At 32.4% G+C, this 21,949-nt stretch overlaps 3 protein-coding genes across 3 annotated transcripts; 1 reads left to right on the forward strand and 2 right to left on the reverse strand.

The window, feature by feature from the left end:
- Positions 1-447: 447 nt before the first annotated feature.
- Positions 448-6,177, reverse strand: LOC123220046 (syntaxin-132-like). The gene is made up of 13 exons (XM_044642040.1): positions 5,727-6,177; positions 4,253-4,357; positions 3,978-4,034; positions 3,533-3,581; positions 2,728-2,816; positions 2,577-2,650; positions 2,269-2,311; positions 2,081-2,141; positions 1,948-1,973; positions 1,791-1,868; positions 1,556-1,636; positions 1,092-1,157; positions 448-887 (listed from the first exon to the last, which is right to left on the reverse strand). Exons 1-13 carry the CDS (start codon positions 5,742-5,744, stop codon positions 714-716), a joined length of 921 nt encoding a protein of 306 aa, XP_044497975.1. The 5' UTR covers positions 5,745-6,177; the 3' UTR covers positions 448-713.
- Positions 6,178-14,261: 8,084 nt separating this feature from the next.
- Positions 14,262-18,001, forward strand: LOC123221134 (tubulin alpha-5 chain-like). The gene is made up of 5 exons (XM_044643850.1): positions 14,262-14,462; positions 15,226-15,440; positions 15,530-15,729; positions 16,145-16,653; positions 17,482-18,001. The coding sequence occupies exons 1-5, from the start codon at positions 14,350-14,352 to the stop codon at positions 17,792-17,794; spliced, it is 1,350 nt and encodes a 449-aa protein (XP_044499785.1). The 5' UTR covers positions 14,262-14,349; the 3' UTR covers positions 17,795-18,001.
- Positions 18,002-19,611: 1,610 nt separating this feature from the next.
- LOC123221135 (ethylene-responsive transcription factor ERN1-like) lies at positions 19,612-20,683 on the reverse strand. The gene has a single exon (XM_044643851.1). It carries the CDS (start codon positions 20,467-20,469, stop codon positions 19,900-19,902), a length of 570 nt encoding a protein of 189 aa, XP_044499786.1. The 5' UTR covers positions 20,470-20,683; the 3' UTR covers positions 19,612-19,899.
- Between the last annotated feature and the right edge of the window lie 1,266 nt (positions 20,684-21,949).

Raw genomic sequence — 21,949 nt, forward strand, 5'->3', positions numbered from 1 at the left:
TTATTTTTAAGCTTAGACAAATTCAATTAAAATAACTCCAACAGTTAATAAAACTAGTAGAGTATAAAACTTTTAAAATTAAGATTTAAATTTAAATTTAAATTTTTATCATATTTATATAATATTAACTTATCTGATACATCTAATAAATATAGACAAACAAATCCTCATTTATAAAAGAAAAAAATCAATTAAATTCCAATTTAAGCTCAATGCTCTAACAAACTCATACCTTGGAGATTTATGTACAATTTTATTAAGGGATCTAGCACGTTACAAATTGTTAATTAAATTTGGTGGAATTGATTAATAATGGTAAATGAAAAACAAGAGAGAATGTGAAAAGATATGATGTAAACCTCCAAAATGTGACCAAATTTAAATTTTTTTATTGTTGCTAGTTTAAAATTTTGGGTCCCCAAACAGCACCCCCAGATAAATCATCGGTACAAAACAATCTTGTATGAAAATTAACCAAATAATAAATCACTTCTCAAATTACATCAAAGAATATGGAAGCTTGAACTTGAACTTTTAAGTAACATGGTGTACATTACAATTTTCAACGTGGCAAGAACTAAGGGTTTGCTTGATCAAAATCAAAGAGAATCCGGGATTAAACATTGGACCTTCATTAGTTAACAGGGATAGCTGCAGATCTGAGAAGCTTACGTGATGGAAAGCATATAACGTATTTGTAATTGGCCAAGCTCCTAAGCACCCTTGTTGCTAACCCAGGGTTTGATCACTGAAACAACTATGATTGCAACAATGATGAGGAGAATGAGAATGGCGATGCACATCCACTTCCTCGAACTCTTCTGCAACTTCTTCGCCTTTTGGAGTGCAGTGTTTCCCGATTGCACATGATCTACTGCCCTTGAAACCTAAAATAAGGTAAGATGGACATGAAACCAGGAAATTAATACCATCTTAGGACCCTGTTAGGATCCTAAGTGCAAGTTATAAGACTTGGATCCCACATTATTATGTCTTTTATAGTTAATATCTACTCATGCAGATTTTTTTTTTTTTTATATCAAGCATTATTCTTTTCTCCAATTTCTAGGGTAACAAGTAGTTAAATTTACCTGAGATTCTATGTTGTCAAGCATGTCTCCCTGTGCATCCACCAATACTGCCATATCCAGAAAGATCTGCAGAGCAACAAAGTAATTTAAATGTAGAATCAATATATATTCTTTCTATCAGCTGGTGAGATTTCAAAACCGTTGATGACACAGTATGCTTTAGAAGACTGTTTGGCTGCTCTAAGCCATCAGGTTCGACATAGTCAGAACCATGTGAATTGTAAAAGCCATCAGGCTGACTAAGTGAAATTGTTGCTCATTCCTACGGCACAACTCAGATATTCCTAAAAGTTTAGCTTGACTGTAAAACTTGGAAAGTTCAATGGGAAAATGCATGCTCTCATTACTCCCGTTATACCACTGTAGGATAACTTCCAATTTCTATAGGCTAAATAGCCCCACAGGTTTGAACTGATTCTTTTTATGAACATAATTCACACCAATGCAACAAATTTATGAAATACCTGTTGTAAATCAAGAAGCTTCCTTTCCATATCCCTAACAGCATCATGCCGCTCCTGAATTTCTGCCAGGGTGTCCACTATCTGCAAATAAACCATATATCAAATAATTTAGTATCAATGGATACTGCTCCTTCCCCAAATCCACTTCAATCTCCAACCAATAAAAAACAGTTTGACAGGAAGAAAAAACTCTTATGAGGAAATGGGTGGGTTGTGGAAATAAAGAAAGAGAAACCTGGCCCCGTCCTTGTTCCTGGATTGCTTTCTGGAATATTTGTTCACTGTCTCCAGTCTCAATCAATTTGTCAATTGTCTGTACATTGTTCAACAGTGAGATATGAGCTCACAAGAAGCAATATTTAGTTAGTATTCTGGAAAGTAATGAATTTTACCTCTTCATCTGCTGTTGCACCCGTTACTAAACCATTCAAATCATGCAATACAAAAAATCAGCTACATACTGGAAGGCTAGAGAATTTTTTCAGATATTATAACCATTAACAATAACAGGTGCAGGGTTCAAACCTGTATAAACACGCCTCTCAACCACCTCTCGGTACTCTTGATGGATAGTTTCCCTTAGAACCTGCAAAAATATTAAGGAACTGTAAAAATGAGAACATTCAAAACAACCAAAAAAGACTATACCAAACTTAACTTTTCAGAAATAGAAAAGAAAGTAATCTTGTAAAATTTATTTATATCTGAACTACCTGAAATTCTGCCATTTTATCTTTCAACTTCTTTTTCAATGCCCTGAAACAAAAATAATAAAGTGAATCATGGTGGATCTGATAGCTGAAACTCTATTATGCACAAAAATCAAAAAGTTTTTCTCCCACACAGAGTATCAAATTGAATTCTAAACTTCAGGACTTTACTTATGGTAGTGCTAATGCAGATCTCTACGAATTTTATATTCATGTCACCATCCAATATATTAAAGAACTCAAAAATTTTCTATGATACTGTCCCGGAAAATAGTAAGGAAAGAAGAAATAATAAAGACGAAAGTAATTACAGAGTTGTTGCAGTTCTTGATCTATCCACACCAGTTCCTTTTCCACACCCAGGCTTCTGCCTATTAGCTAAATTCTGGAGCACATAAAAGAATGGATATATAAGCGAAACAAGTAAAACAAATCATGGAACAAAAGCAGCGAGTTTTTTACCTCTCTATCCAGTTCTTCAATCTTAGACTTCAGAAAACGAGCTATCTTCCCAACTTCATCAACATCTTTCTCCATTCGTTTTTTGATTGCTAATGAAAAGAACAGGATCCATTATTGCAATTGATTAAGTTCAAAAAACTGCAACTAATCAGTAAGTTGATGAATAGAAGGAAAAAAAAAGTAATGAAACTATACAATAATGGATCCAAAAGCATGCAAACAAGAAACTATTTAAATTTTTGAGGACAATAAGGAAATTTGACTGATTTCCCACCCACACACAAAAACACATCTGTATTAATGTACTTAAACAGGACTCCACATATGTAAATATATGTCCTCGGTGGCTAATAGAAAGCTGCTTGTGGCTTTCACAGGTATCTCCTTAAAGGTCATTTGGGCCTTTGTTATTTGAAGTCTGCATGGCTTTATCACCTACTATAAACTTCAAACCAGTGTTAATAAACTGAGTCCAGTGAACTCCTATTTGTTCATCATCCATAGGTACATAGATTTCTTATATTTATTCCTTTGATTTTGTTCCTCTTAATGAATTCTCTGACCATTGCAAAATACAACCTGCAGCTTGTTTTGAACACATGAGAATATGTATGGTTGATACACTGATACAGTGAAAATATAATTAAGTTTCTACAGCTTTTTCATATACAATTTTAAGTACCATCTTCTAAAGCACAATTTTTATACTTGATTTACAAAAAGGAAACAGTGGAAGAAAAGAAATATCTAAATTTAAAAAAATGCACTTCAAGATAAAAAAGAACCGCATCAGTTTACTGATTACCTTTCATGGCAGGAGCCTTGGTCACAGACTTTGACTCCTCATGTGCATCCTGCATTCATGATGTGCAGGAAAATGATGATAAAGAACACATTACGAAAAGCAGGTCAACATGTACATAGAAGATCTTTTCTACCACTAATTCGAGTTGAATTTTGACTCATATTTTCTCAATAATATCTATTATAGCTCACTATGTAAAGTCACCAGGCCATAAAACCAGCAAAATTACAGATTAGAAGGCTATGTTAATGTAGATGAAAGACCAGTCCATTTTATACACCTTTCTAAAGATAGAAATTTGCCAAAAAAAATCTAAATGAATCCCTCAAAAGAAATGATGTTAAACATTTTTCCTAATATAAAACATGGATGACTAGACAGTTAAAATGCTCTCTAACAAAACTGCAAATCAAATCAACATCACCAAAAGAAGCAAATTTTCTACCTGGAGCCTTTTAAGTAGTTTCTCAAGCTTTGCATATTCTTTATCAATCTCTTGAACCTGCCAAAGAAAGGTAAAAAGGACATGATGTGATGCAATATGATATTATAAGACTCATTACTGATAATTCAAAAACTTGTATTTTAGCCAGTACAAATGATAACAATAACAAAAACAGATAACATGAAAAGACTAAAAAGGCAGAAAAGAATGTTACTATATCGACCTTCCTTCAGCCTTGCACATAACAAACAAACGAAGTAAGAAGTTGAAATCACCTTTTTAAAGAAAATTTCCAAGCCCAGTTCTCCAGAATTTATTGGTGCCCCTAACTCAATATCTCCCCCTCTAGAACTTTGACTCCGAGGGAGCTCAAAAGAATTCTGCAAAAGTAATTAAGTTATGAGCAGATAAGATCCTACAGCAAAACACTGAATCTTAACCCTAACAGCACCATTTCATCTATGAAGCATTATAGCCAACAGTAATAAAAGGAAAGAGACTCAAAGATGTTTTCAGTTGCATACATATGGTTTGAAACTCTACACAGTAAAAAACTCAAGAACTACATTAAACTAAAGCCATCCTAAGTAAAACACACAAAGACCCTAAAAAAACCACCAGTTGACTTGAAAAATCGGCACTAGGACACAGATCAGTCTAAAGCATGAAACTTCTGTAATTACAATCTCCAAACAATGTAATTAAAGTTGAAAAGTATGTTATTCTTCGCTTCAGATCAATTATTAATTTTTTCTCAAGCAATAATTTTTCTAGAGCACTCAAATTTAATCATGTCCAATATGACCAAAAAAGACACAAGATCTCAGACTCTCTACAACAAAATCAGGCTTCAATCTAGTCCACATAACATAAATATGATTTTTTTTCCCTGTTTTTCTTTTACTGGAAAGCAAAAAGGTGTGATCATATTAGTGAAAAATAAGCTCTTTTAATCATCAAAAGCAACCTAATCTCCTACAAGATGCAACTCAAGATTATTTTCCATAACAGAAACCTCCATACACAATTAGAAAAAAATAAAACTATAATTCAAATTTTCAATTGTTTTCCATAACAGCAAACCAATAAAACTGATACAAATATAAAATAAAATAATCAATATTATTTGAAAATTTGAGTATTTAGTCAAAATCAAATTGTAAAAACCAGCCTTGTAAACAAAAACTTTATCCCTAAGCTTCTAAATTGCAAAAGTACATCCGTAGTATTGCACAGTGTCAATCAAAGTTGTATTCAAATGTAGCCCCAATACATCACCATAGTACTAAGAACATCATTAACCAAATAAGAGGACAATCGTAAACTGATTTCCTTGCTACTAATTATTTCAGTTTGATCTTCTTCAAAACCTGAAGCTGATACATCATTATTGTTAAACATTTGACAACTAAAATTTTAAGGTGGTTCTTAAGTGATGTAGCTTCATTACACTACATTTCATCTTCTCATCTCTTTCTCAGAAAACAAGCAGAAAATTCTAAACTCCAATTAAAATTCAAATAAAATTCAAACTAAGCAGTTAAAATTATCAGTTGTTAATTGTAAACAACACAAAAAGAATTTAGTAAAATTAATACAGCTATCACAATCAAAATAGAACCAAGACAAACCAAAACTCTTACTAAAAACAATTCCACATCCTCACTATCAAATAAAACAAAACAAAACCTACATTAATTTACAAACAATTAAAAAAAATTTTAAAAAAATGTGAGCTGATAAACTTACTCCTAAAAGGTCGTTCATTGCGTAAGAAGCTTGAAGACGATCCTCGACAGGATAAATAAATAGATAAACAATTATTCGGTTACAAAGCGAAGCAATCAAAATTCAGATCTAGAATAATTCAGCAATGTATTTTAATTTTTACAACTTTTTGATATTCTACAAACCGAAACAAAACATGGCCTCTTTAGAGTTCGTTTCTTCTCATTGAAACACCAAGTTCGGTGATTTTCTTGCTGAAACGAAAACAGAAAGAGGGATCAGTGACAGACGACGAGGGAGCCTGTTTTTCAACGAAATCATCTACAACGCGTTTTAGGAATTCATCCCATTCAGACCGTCCAACATGTTTTGATAATAATTTATCTAATATCAACCGCATTAATCTTTCGGCCCCAACAAAGCACGGTCCAGATCCCTTTATAAGACAAAGACATGTACGTTTGTTGTAGATGATGAAGGTTTCAGTTTCTTGACAGTGTCACTGTAATTGTTGGATTAATTTTGTTACAAGCATCCTGTTCAACTGCTTGAATGACTATTGTAACCTTACAGATTGTGCTATAAGTAGCGCGAGGAAGCATGACTGATGAGGGTAATTATGACTTTGTCCATGAACGAAATGATTAATGACGTGGAGTGAGTGATTGTATGAGTAGGAAGCACGAGCTAATGTGAAGTTATTAATGATTTTTAATTTGAATAAATTATGCTTTTTCTATACGTTGGGTTTAAAGTGGGCCTTCATCCACCAAAGTTCAACTGTAAACCCCCTTTTTTTTTTTTGCCAAAAGACTTATGCCCATTTCAAATTTTTATCAGAAATTTTTATCAGTCAACTTATAAAAATTTAAAATCCCGTTTATAAATCAATTTTTACTAAAATTATTAATTAGATGTAAAGATGAAATTATTATTTTAATAATAATATTAAAAATATCTATAATTTATTAATTTTTTTTAAATTTTAAAAATTAATAATTTCATTTATACATAAGATTTTATAATTTTAAAAAAAATTATATTTTTTCCTTCAAATCTAGGATCTTTTTCTTACAGTCATCCTCTCTTTCACATCTAGATGATGAATTTAGACGATTTATTTAGACACATTGTCGTCCAAACAAAGCGATAAAGTTTTGTCCAAATAATGTCTTTGTTGTCCAGATGAGAGAGAGACAATAAGAAAAAAAAGGCTTAGTTTTGAAGAAAAAATATGATTTTTTAAAACTGAAAAATTTTAGATATAAATAAAGTCGTTAGTTTTTAAAATTTGAGAGAGAAAATATATTAAATTATGTCTTTTAATATTATTATTAAAATAATAATTTTACCTTTATATTTTATTAAGAATATTAACATAAATTCACTTATAAATGAGATTTTAGGCTCTTAAAAATAAACAAATGAGAGTTTAGAATTACGTCAAATTAAGGTTGGATTCGAGCCAAGCCGAGCTCGAGCTCGGCTCGGTTACATATAGCTGAGCTCGAGCTCGTGAAAGTCAAACTCGAATTTAGTTCGACTCTTTTTTCGTTATTAAAACGACATCATTTTGTATCAAAATTTTTAATTGAAAAATTTGATGAATAGTTTGAGTTCGTATAGAGCTGATTCATTTCAAGCTTGTTCGAGTCAAACTTAAGTTTGAGCTCAAATAAACTCAATTCGAGTCTAGCCCTTCGTCAAACGTTGGGTGGGAAAAAGTCTTTTGGCTTATTTTTATTTGTATAGAATACCTGTAGACAAATCACAGATATAAGGTTTACTTAATAGTTTATAAGTGTTTGAAATATCTTCTCTAAAAGACTAAAATAGCCTTCAACTGTTAAATACTATTTTCATGTAATTAGCAAAACTAAATTTTAACAGAATAATTAATTATGGCCTTTTTCTCATTTTAATGTTTCGTTTTAATGTCATTTAGATAAAATAAGATTAAGGGTATTTTAGATTTTTATTAAAGAACAAAAAAAATTGTAAATACTAAGTAATTGATAAGGGTCTAACTGTCACCTCCAAAACCTATTGGGTCTAGGGGAAAAAATGTTCATAGTAACTCATGATATTTGTTCTTAAATGTTGACCCAGGATTTAAACATGAGTTGCCATTTATAACTTAATTCTACTCTTTAATCACCACTGCTTCTCAATACAATTAAGATTGACACTAGTTACAACAAAAAAGGTTTCAATTGTTCACTTTGGGAAAAAACATTAATCACTACAAAAAATTTGAAAATTTGTCAACAAAAAACTTTAGTGTGTTTTTAATAAATGTGCTCCTAAAGTTTTAAGAAATTAATTAAAAAGATACCCCTATGAACTTATTACATTAGTTGTATAAATTACACAACAAAAGTATACTTCTTGGGAAGAATATTGCATTATTAGCTTTAATAGATAGTTTCTAGAACACTTACCATGACATTGGACATATGGGTAACTAGTAATCTATATTACATGTGTGTGATCTGATTCCACATGACACATAAGGACTTAGGATAACAGAAGAGTGTAACATCCCTTCCTAGAAGTACTACCCACCGAAGGAGAAATGTTACGACTTAATATTCAGAGCGTCTATTTTTTTTCTTTTTTAAAAATACTTTAAAATAAACGCATCATTAAAAGTGTTTAGGAAGTATTATAAGAAAACTAAAAATCTGGAAGCGAACAAAAGATGTATATACTCATATGAAGACTCATCTGAAAGTATCTGAAAACAGGGAGTAATCATATGTAACTGTACCATAATCTCAAAAAGTCAAAAGTCGATAAGAACATGTCACAGTATGCATGTAATATGAACCAGAGATAACCTGCTCCAGCCGGATCTACCTACGCTGACCTGACCCTGCCTCGCAGCTACCTCGATCACATGTACCTGCAATCAGGAAAGAAAAGAGAGTGAGTGATAAGAACACTCAGTAAGGGGAAAGAATCAAGTAAACTATCCCCTTTTTTTTTTTTCTGTTCTAACTCACTTTTGGGACTCAACCTCACATCCTAACCTCTATAAGAGATTGAGGGGGTAATTTAGTTCACTTTTTACTATTTAGGTCATACTTTGTCCCATCTGGTGTCTATTTAATACTTTCTAGAAGCTAACTATAGGGATTTGACACTTTTCTAAGCTCAAACTCTTTTTCTTTCACTACATTATTTTTGAATCTGAATTGAGCTCTACTGCGAGCAGACCCTACTAGGGGTCTATGTCCTACTACGGACGTGTCCTACTGCGGACGTGCCCTACTACGGACGGTGTAGTGTAAAGTGCCCTCTCATAGTTTATAGCATGCATGCGAGTCTTATATCTTACTAATTTTGCTTCCATCTAAATTTATTTATAACTCACCAGACATTACTCTTGGGACGACCCTTGAATCTTGAGTCCCAACCTTTTCTTACTTTTATTTCTTTTCTTTTTCTCTTTTTTTTTTTTTTCCTTTCCTTTCCTTTCCTTTCCTTTCTTTTCTTTTCTTTTCCTTTCCTTTCTTTTCTTTCTTTTTCCTTTCCAAACTGTGAAATACTGTTCACAGCCATGTTCATTTAACAGGGCAGCCTTCTTTTTCATACTATTTCACAGTCCAAACGGTTTCTAATTCATACAAGCTATATAAATACCCTCAGATATGTTTCAAGGGTAATTATGTCTTTTAACCCTGTTTTGAGATATTTCCAATTTTTTTTAAATATATATATATGTTATGTATGGGTGTATTTATATAAATATACATATGTAAATAAATACAAAAAGAAAACAAAAAAAAAAAGAGAAAGAGAAAAAGGGAGATAAAGTTTAGATAAAGGGAGAGTAAAGTCAACAAAGGCATCTCATCCCATTATTTTTCTATCATCTTCTTCTCCCGTAAAGCTCCAGCAGCCAGCCTCCTTTCATGTTCTTTTCTTTTGTTTTGTGAAGCCAAAGGAAGAAATTGAAGAGATATTGGAAAATAAAATAAAAAGAAAAAAAGAGAAGCACCTTGGAAGCTTTAATAACCAAAGATCTCCTTCCTTTCCCTTTCATCTATGTTTATATGCATGTTATGTGAATATGTTAGTGTGTTTTGGTATTGATTTAAAGTTGTCTTGGTGATAAAGGAAGCAAAACAAAGAGGAGGAAGCCAACTTACAAAGATTTGACTTGAAACAAGGTAAGAGATATCATCCTTGATATGTGACATGTTTTAAGCTTTTGGTTCCTTAGATCTATGTTATAAATGTTGATTTTGATGTTTAGGAATATTGTTTTGCCATTTGGGATGTCTATGTTTGTGATTTTGTTCATGGCAGAAAGTTACATAATATTTACAGTTTTTGCCACTGAGTTCGTCCCATGTTTTGGCTGTCTTATCTGATGAATTATGAGTACTATTATATCTTGTTGGAAATCTCTTTGAATCCTCTTTCCAATGATATATAGTTTGTATGAATTAGAGATCATTTGCACTATTAAAGATTGTATAAACCGAAAGGACTGTTTTACTAAATAAACAGAGGAGGCAGTTTTGTCATTGAGTTTATCTCACGTTTTGACTGCCTTATTTATGGAATCATGAGTGCTATTATATCTCGTTGAAAAGAGAATTCAAATAGCTTTCTAACAAGCTATAATAGCACTCATAATTCAATCAATCAGGCAGTCAAAACAACAGATAAAGTTAGTGGCAAAAACAGCCTCCTCTGTTTATTTAGTAAAACAGTCCTTTCGGTTTATACAATCTTTAACAGTCCAAATGATCTCTAATTCATACAAACTATATATCATTGGAAAGAGGATTCAAAGAGCTTTCCAACAAGATATAATAGTACTCATAATTCATCAGATAAGGCAGCCAAAACATGGGACGAACTCAGTGGCAAAAACTGTAAATATTATGTAACTTTCTGCCATGAACAAAATCACATACATAGACATCCCAAATGGCAAAACAATATTCCTCAACATCAAAATCAACATTTATAACATAGATCTAAGGAACCAAAAGCCTAAAACATGCCACATATCAAGGATGATATCTCTTACCTTGTTTCAGGTCAAATCTTTGTAAGTTGGCTTCCTCCTCTTTGTTTTGCTTCCTTTATCACCAAGACAACTTTAAATCAATACCAAAACACACTAACATATTCACATAACATGCATATAAACATAGATGAAAGGGAAAGGAAGGAGATCTTTGGTTACCAAAGCTTCCAAGGTGCTTCTCTTTTTTTCTTTTTATTTTATCTTCCAATATCTCTTCAATTTCTTCCTTTGGCTTCACAAAACAAAAGAAAAGAACATGAAAGGAGGCTGGCTGCTGGAGCTTTACGGGAGAAGAAGATGATAGAAAAATAATGGGATGAGATGCCTTTGTTGACTTTACTCTCCCTTTATCTAAACTTTATCTCCCTTTTTCTCTTTCTCTTTTTTTTTTGTTTTCTTTTTGTATTTATTTACATATGTATATTTATATAAATACACCCATACATAACATATATATATATTTAAAAAAAATTGGAAGTATCTCAAAACAGGGTTAAAAGACATAATTACCCCTGGAATATACCTGAGGGTATTACAATGAGGGTTTTTAGAATACCTTTAGATATGTGTGAGACAAATTTTGTAGTTTAGTTTTTAGGACATCCGTGAAAACATGATCTCTCATAATAGTTTTTATGAAGGGTGTCTATAAGATTCTCTCTACACAAGTTTATAGTAAAATATATTTATGCACAACATTTCAATTGTGTATGTAGAGAAAGAGAACTTCATAGCTATGCAACTCACTTGACCAAACTATCAAATCAATTTCTCAACCTAGACAGATAGGCACAAAGAAAATGTTTTTCAAAAAAAATGTTTTTAAAGAAAATAAAAATGTTTTCACCACTAGTTTTACATTTATTTTATATAGAGAGTCAATACAAAAGATGATCCAGAGATGCATCCTAGATGATTAAAATAATGTGATCAAAATTGTGGGGACCAAAGGTGTTATCAAAATGTCTAAGTTAAGATTAGAGTTTCAAATCATTTAAGGTTCAAAGTCTAAAGATGTATTTTCGATAACTAAGTTAAAGAGGAAATTATGCAATGAAAAGGTTAAGTTATAAAAGATGTACAACTTAGTTCTCTTACTTGTTGAGTTATTTATCACTCACTCTTATTTATGTAATATTTTACAAGTAACAGATGAGGATGATAAGTGCGATGTGAGATCAATCAACAGGAAAATATCATGAGGGCATATAAGACATTTTTAATTGATGTATTTATTTAGAAATTTTGTTTTACGGACTCTTAGTATGATTTATGTATGGGTTTCTACACACATTTTGATATGTTTGAGTTTAAGTATCTTTCAACGTCTTCTGTTGATGCATGTTTATAAAAGATATTTTAACAATTTCATGTTATGTTTTTAATTTCCACAAGTTTTAAGTGGCAATCGACATGTTAACCACATAAACATAACCGCATAGTGTGCTATAGCCCTTTAGGCCCATTGAAACCCCTTAGGTGGAATTTCCCATGGTTAGGGTTAGATTCAAATCGAGTTGAATTCGGTTCAGTTCACATATACTTGGCTCAAGTTCAAGCTCGTGAAAATCAAACTCGAAGTTGGTTCGGCTCGTTTTTCGTTATCAAAACAACGTCATTTTAATATATATTAATCAAAACGATGTCGTTTTATATCAAAAATTTTAATTAGAAAATCTGACTAGTAGCTTGAGCTCGAGCTTGACTAAGGTTGGCTCGTTTCAGGCTCGAGCTCGAGCTCAAATTAACTCGATTCGAATCTAACCCTCCCTATAGTATAATTTCGTCATATCCAAAAGATGGCCCACAAAAAAATTATTTTTATCCCATTTATCAAAATTTAAGTAGTAAGCTTGAATCACCAATCACGTTTGTTAGGCAAATGATGCCTACCGACAAGATTTCGTACCAAATTCATTGTTTTGTACCAATAAACACACCGTTAACCTTTCCTTATTTTTTTTGTCAATATTGAACCAAATTTCACTAAAAAAATATAACATTTATCAACAAAAAATCTTAAAACCATACCCTAAATAGAAATACACCCCCAAATCATAAACATTTAAAATCTAAAAAAAAAAAAAAAAACTCTAAAATAAATCTAATTAACATTTTATATTATGTTTTTAAACTCATTGAACAAGTTCTAATTTTAAAAAATATCGTTTAACTCTGACCATTTATATTATATATTTTATAAATTCATCTAGTTTTATTTTAATTGTTATATTTTTATTGTGGATGATTGTTAACTAAAATATTATGGACTCATATTTTAATTAATTTTTTTAAATATTTTTTATTTTATTTTACCATATATTTTCTTGTTTAATAGAGATAACGAGTCTACACCTTCTCCACCTCTTTTTTTATCTCTAATTATTTTGAATTTGGTGACTAGGGCCCTTGACACCTTATTTACCAAAATCATTTCGGGTGAATTAGAACCAAAATAACTTGAATTAATGTTTCGTTTAATTCAAATCAAATTCAAATTAGAGTTTTGATTCAGTGTTTCAGTTTAAATTTAATTCGAATCTTCTTTAATAATATTATTTATCTTATTAATGATGTATTTATTTTATTAATAATATTATTTATCCTATCAACAACTTCTAATTATATCTCTCATCGGTTTGAATGAACTCAAACTTAAAACCGAAGTTGATCTAGTCATTTAAGATATAAATCGAACTCAAACGAACTCATATTCCAATTTGACTTGGATCCAACTCATCGAACCTTTTCATTTCTCTCTAAATGCTTCCAATTATATTTTTAATTCATTAAATAAATAACAAAATATTATATGCATGTAATTTAATTATTTATGTAACTTATTGACGAATAAATGAATAGAGTAATGTTAAATTATGCATAATTTTATGTATAAATAATAATATATCATCGTATGATTAAATAATTAAAAATTAAAAATAAAATAATACTCAATTATATAATGATATATCTATGTTTGTACATAAAAATTATACCTATAATTTTATTGAAATGAATAAATCCTATATCATTATCTAATTATAATTTTAAATAAATAAATTTAAAATCTTGAAATAAAGATATTATTTTTCATTATAATTAGACAATAATAGTGCCAATAATAATGTTTGAGAGTATTTCAAACAAAAAGGAAAAATATATAAAAATTATAACTATATCACGAATTTACGAAATAATATAATTTTTTCAATAGAATTGGTCAGATATTATTAATTATATTATAAAATATTTTTGTTGTAGATGGTGATAATGAAATTGTTTTATTTTTTATGGATAAATAAAACAACTGGATCGATGTGAAGGAAACAAGAGTAACATCCAAGTGTGTGGCCCAGATGAAACGACAGAAAGCCAGCCTGTGTGAGCCCCACGAAAACGGTCGGCGCCAATTAGTAGGTCCTACAGCCCGTAATCAACCGTTGATTTAAATCCAACGGCTGTACTTCGTCCCTGACAATTGTTTATTAAATAAGTCATCTGCCCCCCTGGTTCAAGGAAAGAAAGAAAGGGGGCTCTTTGCTTTCATAATCTTTGTTTCTGAGTGGAGTTTGAGATACAGAGGAAGAAGGGAGAGAGATGAGGGAGATAATAAGCATTCATATTGGACAAGCTGGGATTCAGGTTGGGAATTCTTGTTGGGAGCTTTACTGTCTTGAACATGGCATTCAACCTGATGGAATGATGCCTAGGTTTGGTTTTTCTTCATTATTTTTTGAATTGAGTTTTTTTTTTTTTTTTGCGATTTTTTTCGCTGTAGTTTGGTGTGAAATGAATTTTGTTTCTGAATGATTTGGGGTTTTATGGAAGTTTCATTAATTTTGTTTTTTTTTTCTTTAGCATGGAAATGAAGTACATTTTGATCGACTTGCGTGAATTCGACTGCTTTTGTTTTGGTTTTTCTCTGTTGAATGAATTGGGAAGTATTTTTTTTCTTTTATCATGTTAAGAAGTTTCTGTCTTTGCTTTATAATAATTTATTCTTTTGCTGCTTATATTTTAAGTTCTTTTAATAAAATTGTCGGGGTTCTTAGTTAAATGAATTTAACCTGTAGAATTTGATAATTTGAAATATATTGGAGTAATATATTGCTCCATGATATAAAAAAAACAGCTCCTTTTATCGCAATTGTTGTGGTATGAACAATTTTAAGAAATTTGGGATATATTATATATCATGTACTTGGTGAAATTCTCTTCATTTGTTAATTGATTTGTAGTCAGGCCTGGAAATTTGACCTTGAATGGTTTTGTAGCAGTTGTTTGAATAGCATTTTAGTTACAATTTTCTGTAATAGATATGATTGCTTGATCATTTTTATTTTTTTCTTATGTGTATTAAATTTTTCCCTTGCGCAGGCTATTATAAATTCTGTGTTAGAAAGTTCTGTTTTTCCTTTTTTTTCCTCTTAATATTTTCTTAGAAATTAAAGATATTTTCATGCTTTCTTGCAGTGACACCTCTGTAGGTGTTGCAGATGATGCCTTTAATACCTTTTTTAGTGAGACTGGTTCTGGAAAGCATGTGCCTAGGGCTGTTTTTGTTGATCTGGAACCCAGTGTCATTGATGAAGTTAGAACTGGAGCATACAGACAACTTTTTCACCCTGAGCAACTTATTTCTGGCAAGGAAGATGCAGCCAATAACTTTGCAAGAGGACATTATACAGGTAATGCATACCATTGCAGTGTTAAAGTGGCAACTTTTTTATAAGCTAGCATAGTGGCTAAACTGCATTGTTGGTCTTCTTTGCTGCAGTGGGGAGAGAAATTGTTGATCTTTGTCTTGACCGGGTGAGAAAATTAGCTGACAACTGCACTGGTTTACAAGGATTTCTGGTATTTAATGCTGTTGGTGGTGGCACTGGTTCTGGTTTGGGTTCTTTACTTTTGGAGCGCTTGTCAGTAGATTATGGAAAGAAGTCAAAACTTGGCTTCACTATCTACCCTTCTCCCCAGGTACTGCCTCAAAACCTTGTCGAAAAAGTAGGGGAGAGGAATATTGGAGCGAACTCTGGATGATACTTAAGGCGCACAAACACATTTTTTATTTCTTATTAATATGAGTCCAAGTACCTGATTAGTTTTGGTGACCATCCTGATTAAAATCTGAAGACTAATAGTAACAAACCTTCTGTAAAGGCCAATGTCAAATTCTGAATTCAAATTACTGTAGCAGGATCATTTTTGGATTTTCTAAATCCATCTTGGTCATGGGAGTGGTATAACTGGGATTAAACATAAAAACAACAATGTAGTGACTCAGGAAATTGAAGTCTTATCTAACTAATTCTTCTTTCCTGTGAGTGTATTGTATATCTCTGCTGCTTTTCTTGGTACTAGAGTCTAATATAAGATTTCTAAAATTGTGCAGGTTTCTACTGCAGTTGTGGAACCTTATAATAGTGTGCTCTCCACTCATTCTCTCCTTGAACACACAGATGTGGCTGTGCTTCTGGACAATGAAGCGATATATGATATTTGTAGGAGATCATTAGATATTGAAAGGCCTACTTACACCAACTTGAACCGCTTAATATCTCAAATCATTTCTTCTTTGACAACCTCCTTGAGATTTGATGGGGCGATAAATGTGGACATTACAGAATTCCAGACTAACCTTGTGCCATATCCTCGTATCCATTTCATGCTTTCATCTTATGCTCCTGTAATCTCTGCTGCAAAGGCTTACCATGAACAGCTATCAATTCCGGAAATCACTAGCGCTGTTTTTGAGCCTTCTAGTATGATGGCCAAATGTGATCCTAGGCATGGGAAGTACATGGCATGCTGTTTAATGTATCGTGGAGATGTTGTGCCTAAGGATGTCAATGGTGCTGTTGCCACCATCAAGACAAAGCGGACAGTTCAGTTTGTTGATTGGTGAGTAGAAATTCCTTGTGTTTAAACTTATAAAATAATTGAATTATGGCAGTGTGTGCTCCAAACTGGTCAGTAGATAAGCATTATTGTCATCGCTTTGCCATTATTGTTGCATACCCCATGGTTCACACGCCTCTATATCCTTTCATTGTCTCCTTCTTTAACTATGGGGACCATGGTTTAAGACTCTGATTTCTTGTTTATGTTCTAACACTTTGCCCTGTCATTTACATGCTTATAATACTTATATGATTCCAATCAATCACCAGTAAAGTGTGAGTCAATATGGAACAGGTCCCCCACTGAGGGACCGACCTGGTTTGTCTGTGGGAAGAGGGTTTCCCTGTCCTATGGGATAGACTGAGGGTCTTCACCAGCAGAAAAAGGAACCCATGGTGCTACTGTATCCTTCTAGTCACAATTTGCATAATAGTAATATTAGTTTTGAAAGCAATGATAAACTAACGATATGTCAATTATGTTATTCAATGATAACCATGATCATTTATAATTTTAAACTTTTGGTTATAAGATAGATTTAAATTATTAGTTGACATGTAGGTATTCTTTAGTATATGGACACACACTAGTTGGCACATCCTACTTTTGGCATATGCATAAACACTGCAATCTAAAGTCACTATTATGTTGTATGATGGAGAACTGACTGTTTCAATGTGCACAGTGCTGAACATCATCTTACAGATGATTCTGGGACAAGTTGACCCAGAGTTCTTTTCTCATGGGCTGGCAGACCTAGACAGAAATGTTTGCTTTGTCCATCATTTCTTTGGTGCATCTAAATGGTGTTGTCTTTTTACCTTCCAGGTGTCCAACCGGTTTCAAATGTGGTATTAACTATCAGCCACCAACAGTAGTACCTGGGGGTGATCTTGCTAAAGTTCAGCGTGCAGTTTGTATGATTAGCAACAACACAGCTGTGGCTGAGGTTTTTGCCCGAATTGACCACAAATTTGATCTCATGTATGCCAAGCGAGCATTTGTCCACTGGTATGTAGGTGAAGGCATGGAGGAAGGTGAATTTTCAGAAGCCCGTGAAGACCTGGCTGCACTTGAAAAAGACTACGAGGAAGTTGGAGCAGAAGGTGTATATGATGAAGATGAAGGAGAAGATTACTAAAAGTAGAGGTAGCCACAGTGGTTTCTCTATCACTATTCATCTCCCACAGTGTGTTTCTTTTCAATTGTATCTCATATTAAAAGTTTCTCTCTTGTCTGGATGCTTAATTACTGTAACATCAGAAGTTTGAGTTGTGAGGCTTAATTGTTTCCATTCTCAGAAATGAGGAATTTGAATGTCTAATAAAACCTCTTCATTCTGCTGTCATTAAAGTTTAAATATTAAGATTCTGATGAAAGTATGATGTTGAAAGTTTACCGACATTTATAAAAATTAAATCTTTACTACCAAAAGTTAATAAATGTTCTGTCTGAGAAGGCAATTATAAAATCAGAAACAGTATTGAATAAAACGTGCTTGCCCTGTTTGCCGTTGGATTTTATAATTTTAGTATCATATTATACTGAATATAATAATCGTGAAACTGCATTTTCTTTACCCTGTTTGCTGTTGGATTTTATAAAACGAGCTTTCTTTTAAATGTCGTCTGGCTTTTGGCTTTCTGCAGATTTGGTTTTAAATGCCTCATTCATGCAAAAAATTCTTCATTTGTTTGTGCTTTGTTTGTGTTTGCGGTGCCTTGACCACTTGACTGCTCTAAATTGTTTGTGGAACTTCTGTTTGAATGTGTTATGTGGTAATTCCCAACCTGTAGGAATTTTGTTCAACACTCATCTCTGAATAAGTCTAAGACACCACCTAGCATCCAAATATTCCCTATCTGATATTTGACGAGAGAAGGAAAGTCTCCTTAAATTGAGATAACAAGCAGGCTTCCACTGATAGAGGAAGGAGAGGTAGAGGAATTTGTATAGATCTCCTACATATATTCTCTTATTCCATCTTAATTATAACAAATATAAAGATGCTTTCATCTTCTTAAATGGTGTATTTTCGATATTCACAACATTTGTTTTTAGTTCAATTAAAATAGAAACATAATTCGATATTCACAATATTCGTATTTTCGATATTCTAACCTTTTTCTCCAGAGGCTCTGCACCATCTTTTGCCTCCAATTTGTGTTTTGGAGCCTTGGCTATACAACACGGAAACTCTAAGATACCTCTTCCAGGATGAGCGCTAGACCCTCCGAACAAAGAGCTAGGCTAAGCCCTTTCAGGCACCGTTTGTCTATTCAATGGTCCTCATCTTAGAATCGACAGAAGAAATGATTATGGTGTGATAAAGAAAATGCAAAAAAATTTCCAGATCAATGAGGTAGAAAATCCCTCGAGCAGAAACCTATAGTGTATCCATTTGGAGCTCCTCTCAAGCCAACCCATATGGGATACTATCTGTAGTAACCCTAACCTAAGTTACCTGAGCTCTACATGGTAAGTAGGAACTCTCTCTACGAATCTATAGTCTAGCTTTTCATCAGATTCTCTCTTCATCCGATGAAAGAATGGATTGATCATCAGACCAAACGACGTTAACCATATAAATTTTACTTCTTTATATGATTCCCATTATATCGTAGCAAACAAATCAAAATCTCTTCTTGTTTTAATTATTATTACTTAAACCCACGTTGAATTCATCATAGTAGTTTATATATAGGCCGCATTTCCTTTATATATATATATATATATTTGGAATTGTCTTTGCTTTTTGTGGAATATGATAATCCACTTTAGCATTAAAAGAAATAGGAAATACCGACATTGTCTATCTGTCATATGTAGTTGAGAAAGACAGAATGGTGAGACTGGATGAACTTGTCATCAGACTTAGCCATTTAAGAAATATGGGAAAAGCTAAATGACCTCTGCAACTAAATCAGTATTGGCGTATTAGTCAGAAAGGGCCCAAGTTGAGCTGTAACGGTACGCCAAATTTATTTATTTATTCGGTATTTATTTTAATGGCTAGAAGATGATAATATCTATCTTCTATTGACAGAGACTTTAAAACAAAAAAATTCCAACATGATTGCTTAGACTTAATGTTAAGTGATAATTGAGGAGAGCTTTCATAAACATTACAGAACTTTTCCATGTGTTTTTCTGTGTTGTTGAGTGAACTTATAGGGAGAAAGTTTGGATTTGAGTCTCTACTACTCTTTTGTGAAATCTTGACTTACCTGGTCTTTTTAATCTTGTTCAGATTTGATAGAACAATGAGCACAACGGTGGAAGGTCCCAAAAATCCTCAGTGCAGCCACTTAAATCTGGTTTATATGCACCATCAAACAACTGAGAGTCTTGGGCTATATTACTAGAAATTGAATTTTCTCTAGCCATGCCATCACTGCTTGTGCAACCACTGCTAGAAATAGCACTGGTAGTAGTAGTGCTAACTGTTGTGGTAGAAGGAAAATGTTCAACACTCTGTTGTTTACCTCCTTTTTTGTTGTTAACTAGATTTCGAATCCGAGAAGCAAGAGGGGAATCTAATTTTACACTGGTATCGAAATTGGTTCGAGTATGGGATCCGCGGAGAAGGCAGGCAGCTTCATCGTAAGCTCGAGCAGCTTCTTCAGCAGTTTCAAAGGTGCCAAGCCACACTCTGATCTTTTTTGTTGTGTCCTTAATCTCAGCAACCCATCTACCAGAAGGTCTCTGTCTCACACCGACGAACTTGTTATTGCATCTTCCCTTGAATTTGGTTACTTTGTTATGTGGAATGTCTTGTCTTTGCTGCTGCTTTTGTTGCTGAAATTGAATTTCCATTGAAAGTCTTCACAAAAAGAAAGATGAATTTTGAAAGGAAAGCTGGAAAAACTGCTGTGCCTGTGGCCTTAAAAAGAAGAGCTTGCCTAGATATCCTTGGTTGCCTTGTCAATGACAATGAGAATTTATATTAAGTTTTGAGTTTTCTAAGGGTCATTTTTGTTTGTTTTATAGTGTTTCTTATCTTATGATTTATTTATTTCTCTGGTGTTGACATCCCTGAAACATTTTTTCCTCTTCCTAATATACCCTAACTTTGACTTAATCCTTTAGCAGTTAATACCAATGTTTTTAATAGTGGACTGTAATCGAATCGATTATCTAATTGATTCATAATTCAATTGATTTGATCAATTCAACTAAAAAATTAACCAATTTAACTTATTATCAAATTATAATAAATAGATTTTACTTAAAAATTTATAAAAAATAAAATCAATTAAGATACTCACACATATAGAAATTAGAATATATCTTTTTTAAAGAGTAATAATTATTCATTTGATTTTTATATTAACTAGATCAAACTTAAAATCGATTTACAATTCAACCAATTAAACTGATCAATCTGATTCAGTTTTAAAATCATTGGTTAGTACTCTTATTACCAGCAAAGCTGACAGTCTAAGACGCATGCAAAACAACATCATTGACACAGACAGAGAGAATAGAAAGAATAAGATTTGCAGAGTGAGGACATGAAAGTCATCACAGAACACAAAGTATATTTAGGAGCAACAACCTTGATATATTATTCAAGGCAAAGAGCTTTTAAATATGACAAGAAAGTCTTCAACGAAGCTAGAGTTGCCAGTTGGAAGCACATCTAGATGATCCCAAATACTAGACTTTAAAATTTAGTATTATTAACTGACAGCAAGAAATGGCTTTTAGCTCAAACAAGAAGTCGACCTGGTCACCATCTAGATCTAGCAAAACAAAAAAAAAAAATGTATCTTATCGTGCAGGCTGCGTTGGCTCTAACCTCTGTTTGCATCACCAGACAAAAGTTTGTTGCTTTGCATTATTTGATTCCTAGCAACTTATATCAGTTTATTCTTATGATACATACACTTCATTCTGGAGAGTAAAAAGAACTTGGTGAAGAGGATTTAGATTATTGACTACAGTAAAATGTGCAGGAAGATTAAGAAAACAACATCAAACCCAGGTGAAAACTCTTACATAAAGGCACATTTTCTTTCTTTTTTCTAGTAAATTATGCAGATTTACGACTTCCTATCACTTTCATTGTCTTTTTCCTGTGATTATTTTTTTTTTGTGAAAATGAAGTGAAAATTTTTGGCTGACTGAATTGGTAAGATGCCTGTTTTGGTATTAAGGATATAAGCTGAGGAACCACCCTTTATAAAAATCAAAATATTGACTGTAAATGTGTACGTTTTCTTCACAAGAATCTGCTTTCTTTTTCTATTATTTTTCATGAGATATACTTGGTCACACGTTAGGTTTAGAAAGT

This window comes from Mangifera indica, chromosome 7 (assembly GCF_011075055.1).
Source record: "Mangifera indica cultivar Alphonso chromosome 7, CATAS_Mindica_2.1, whole genome shotgun sequence".
NCBI classification, from domain to species: domain Eukaryota; kingdom Viridiplantae; phylum Streptophyta; class Magnoliopsida; order Sapindales; family Anacardiaceae; genus Mangifera; species Mangifera indica.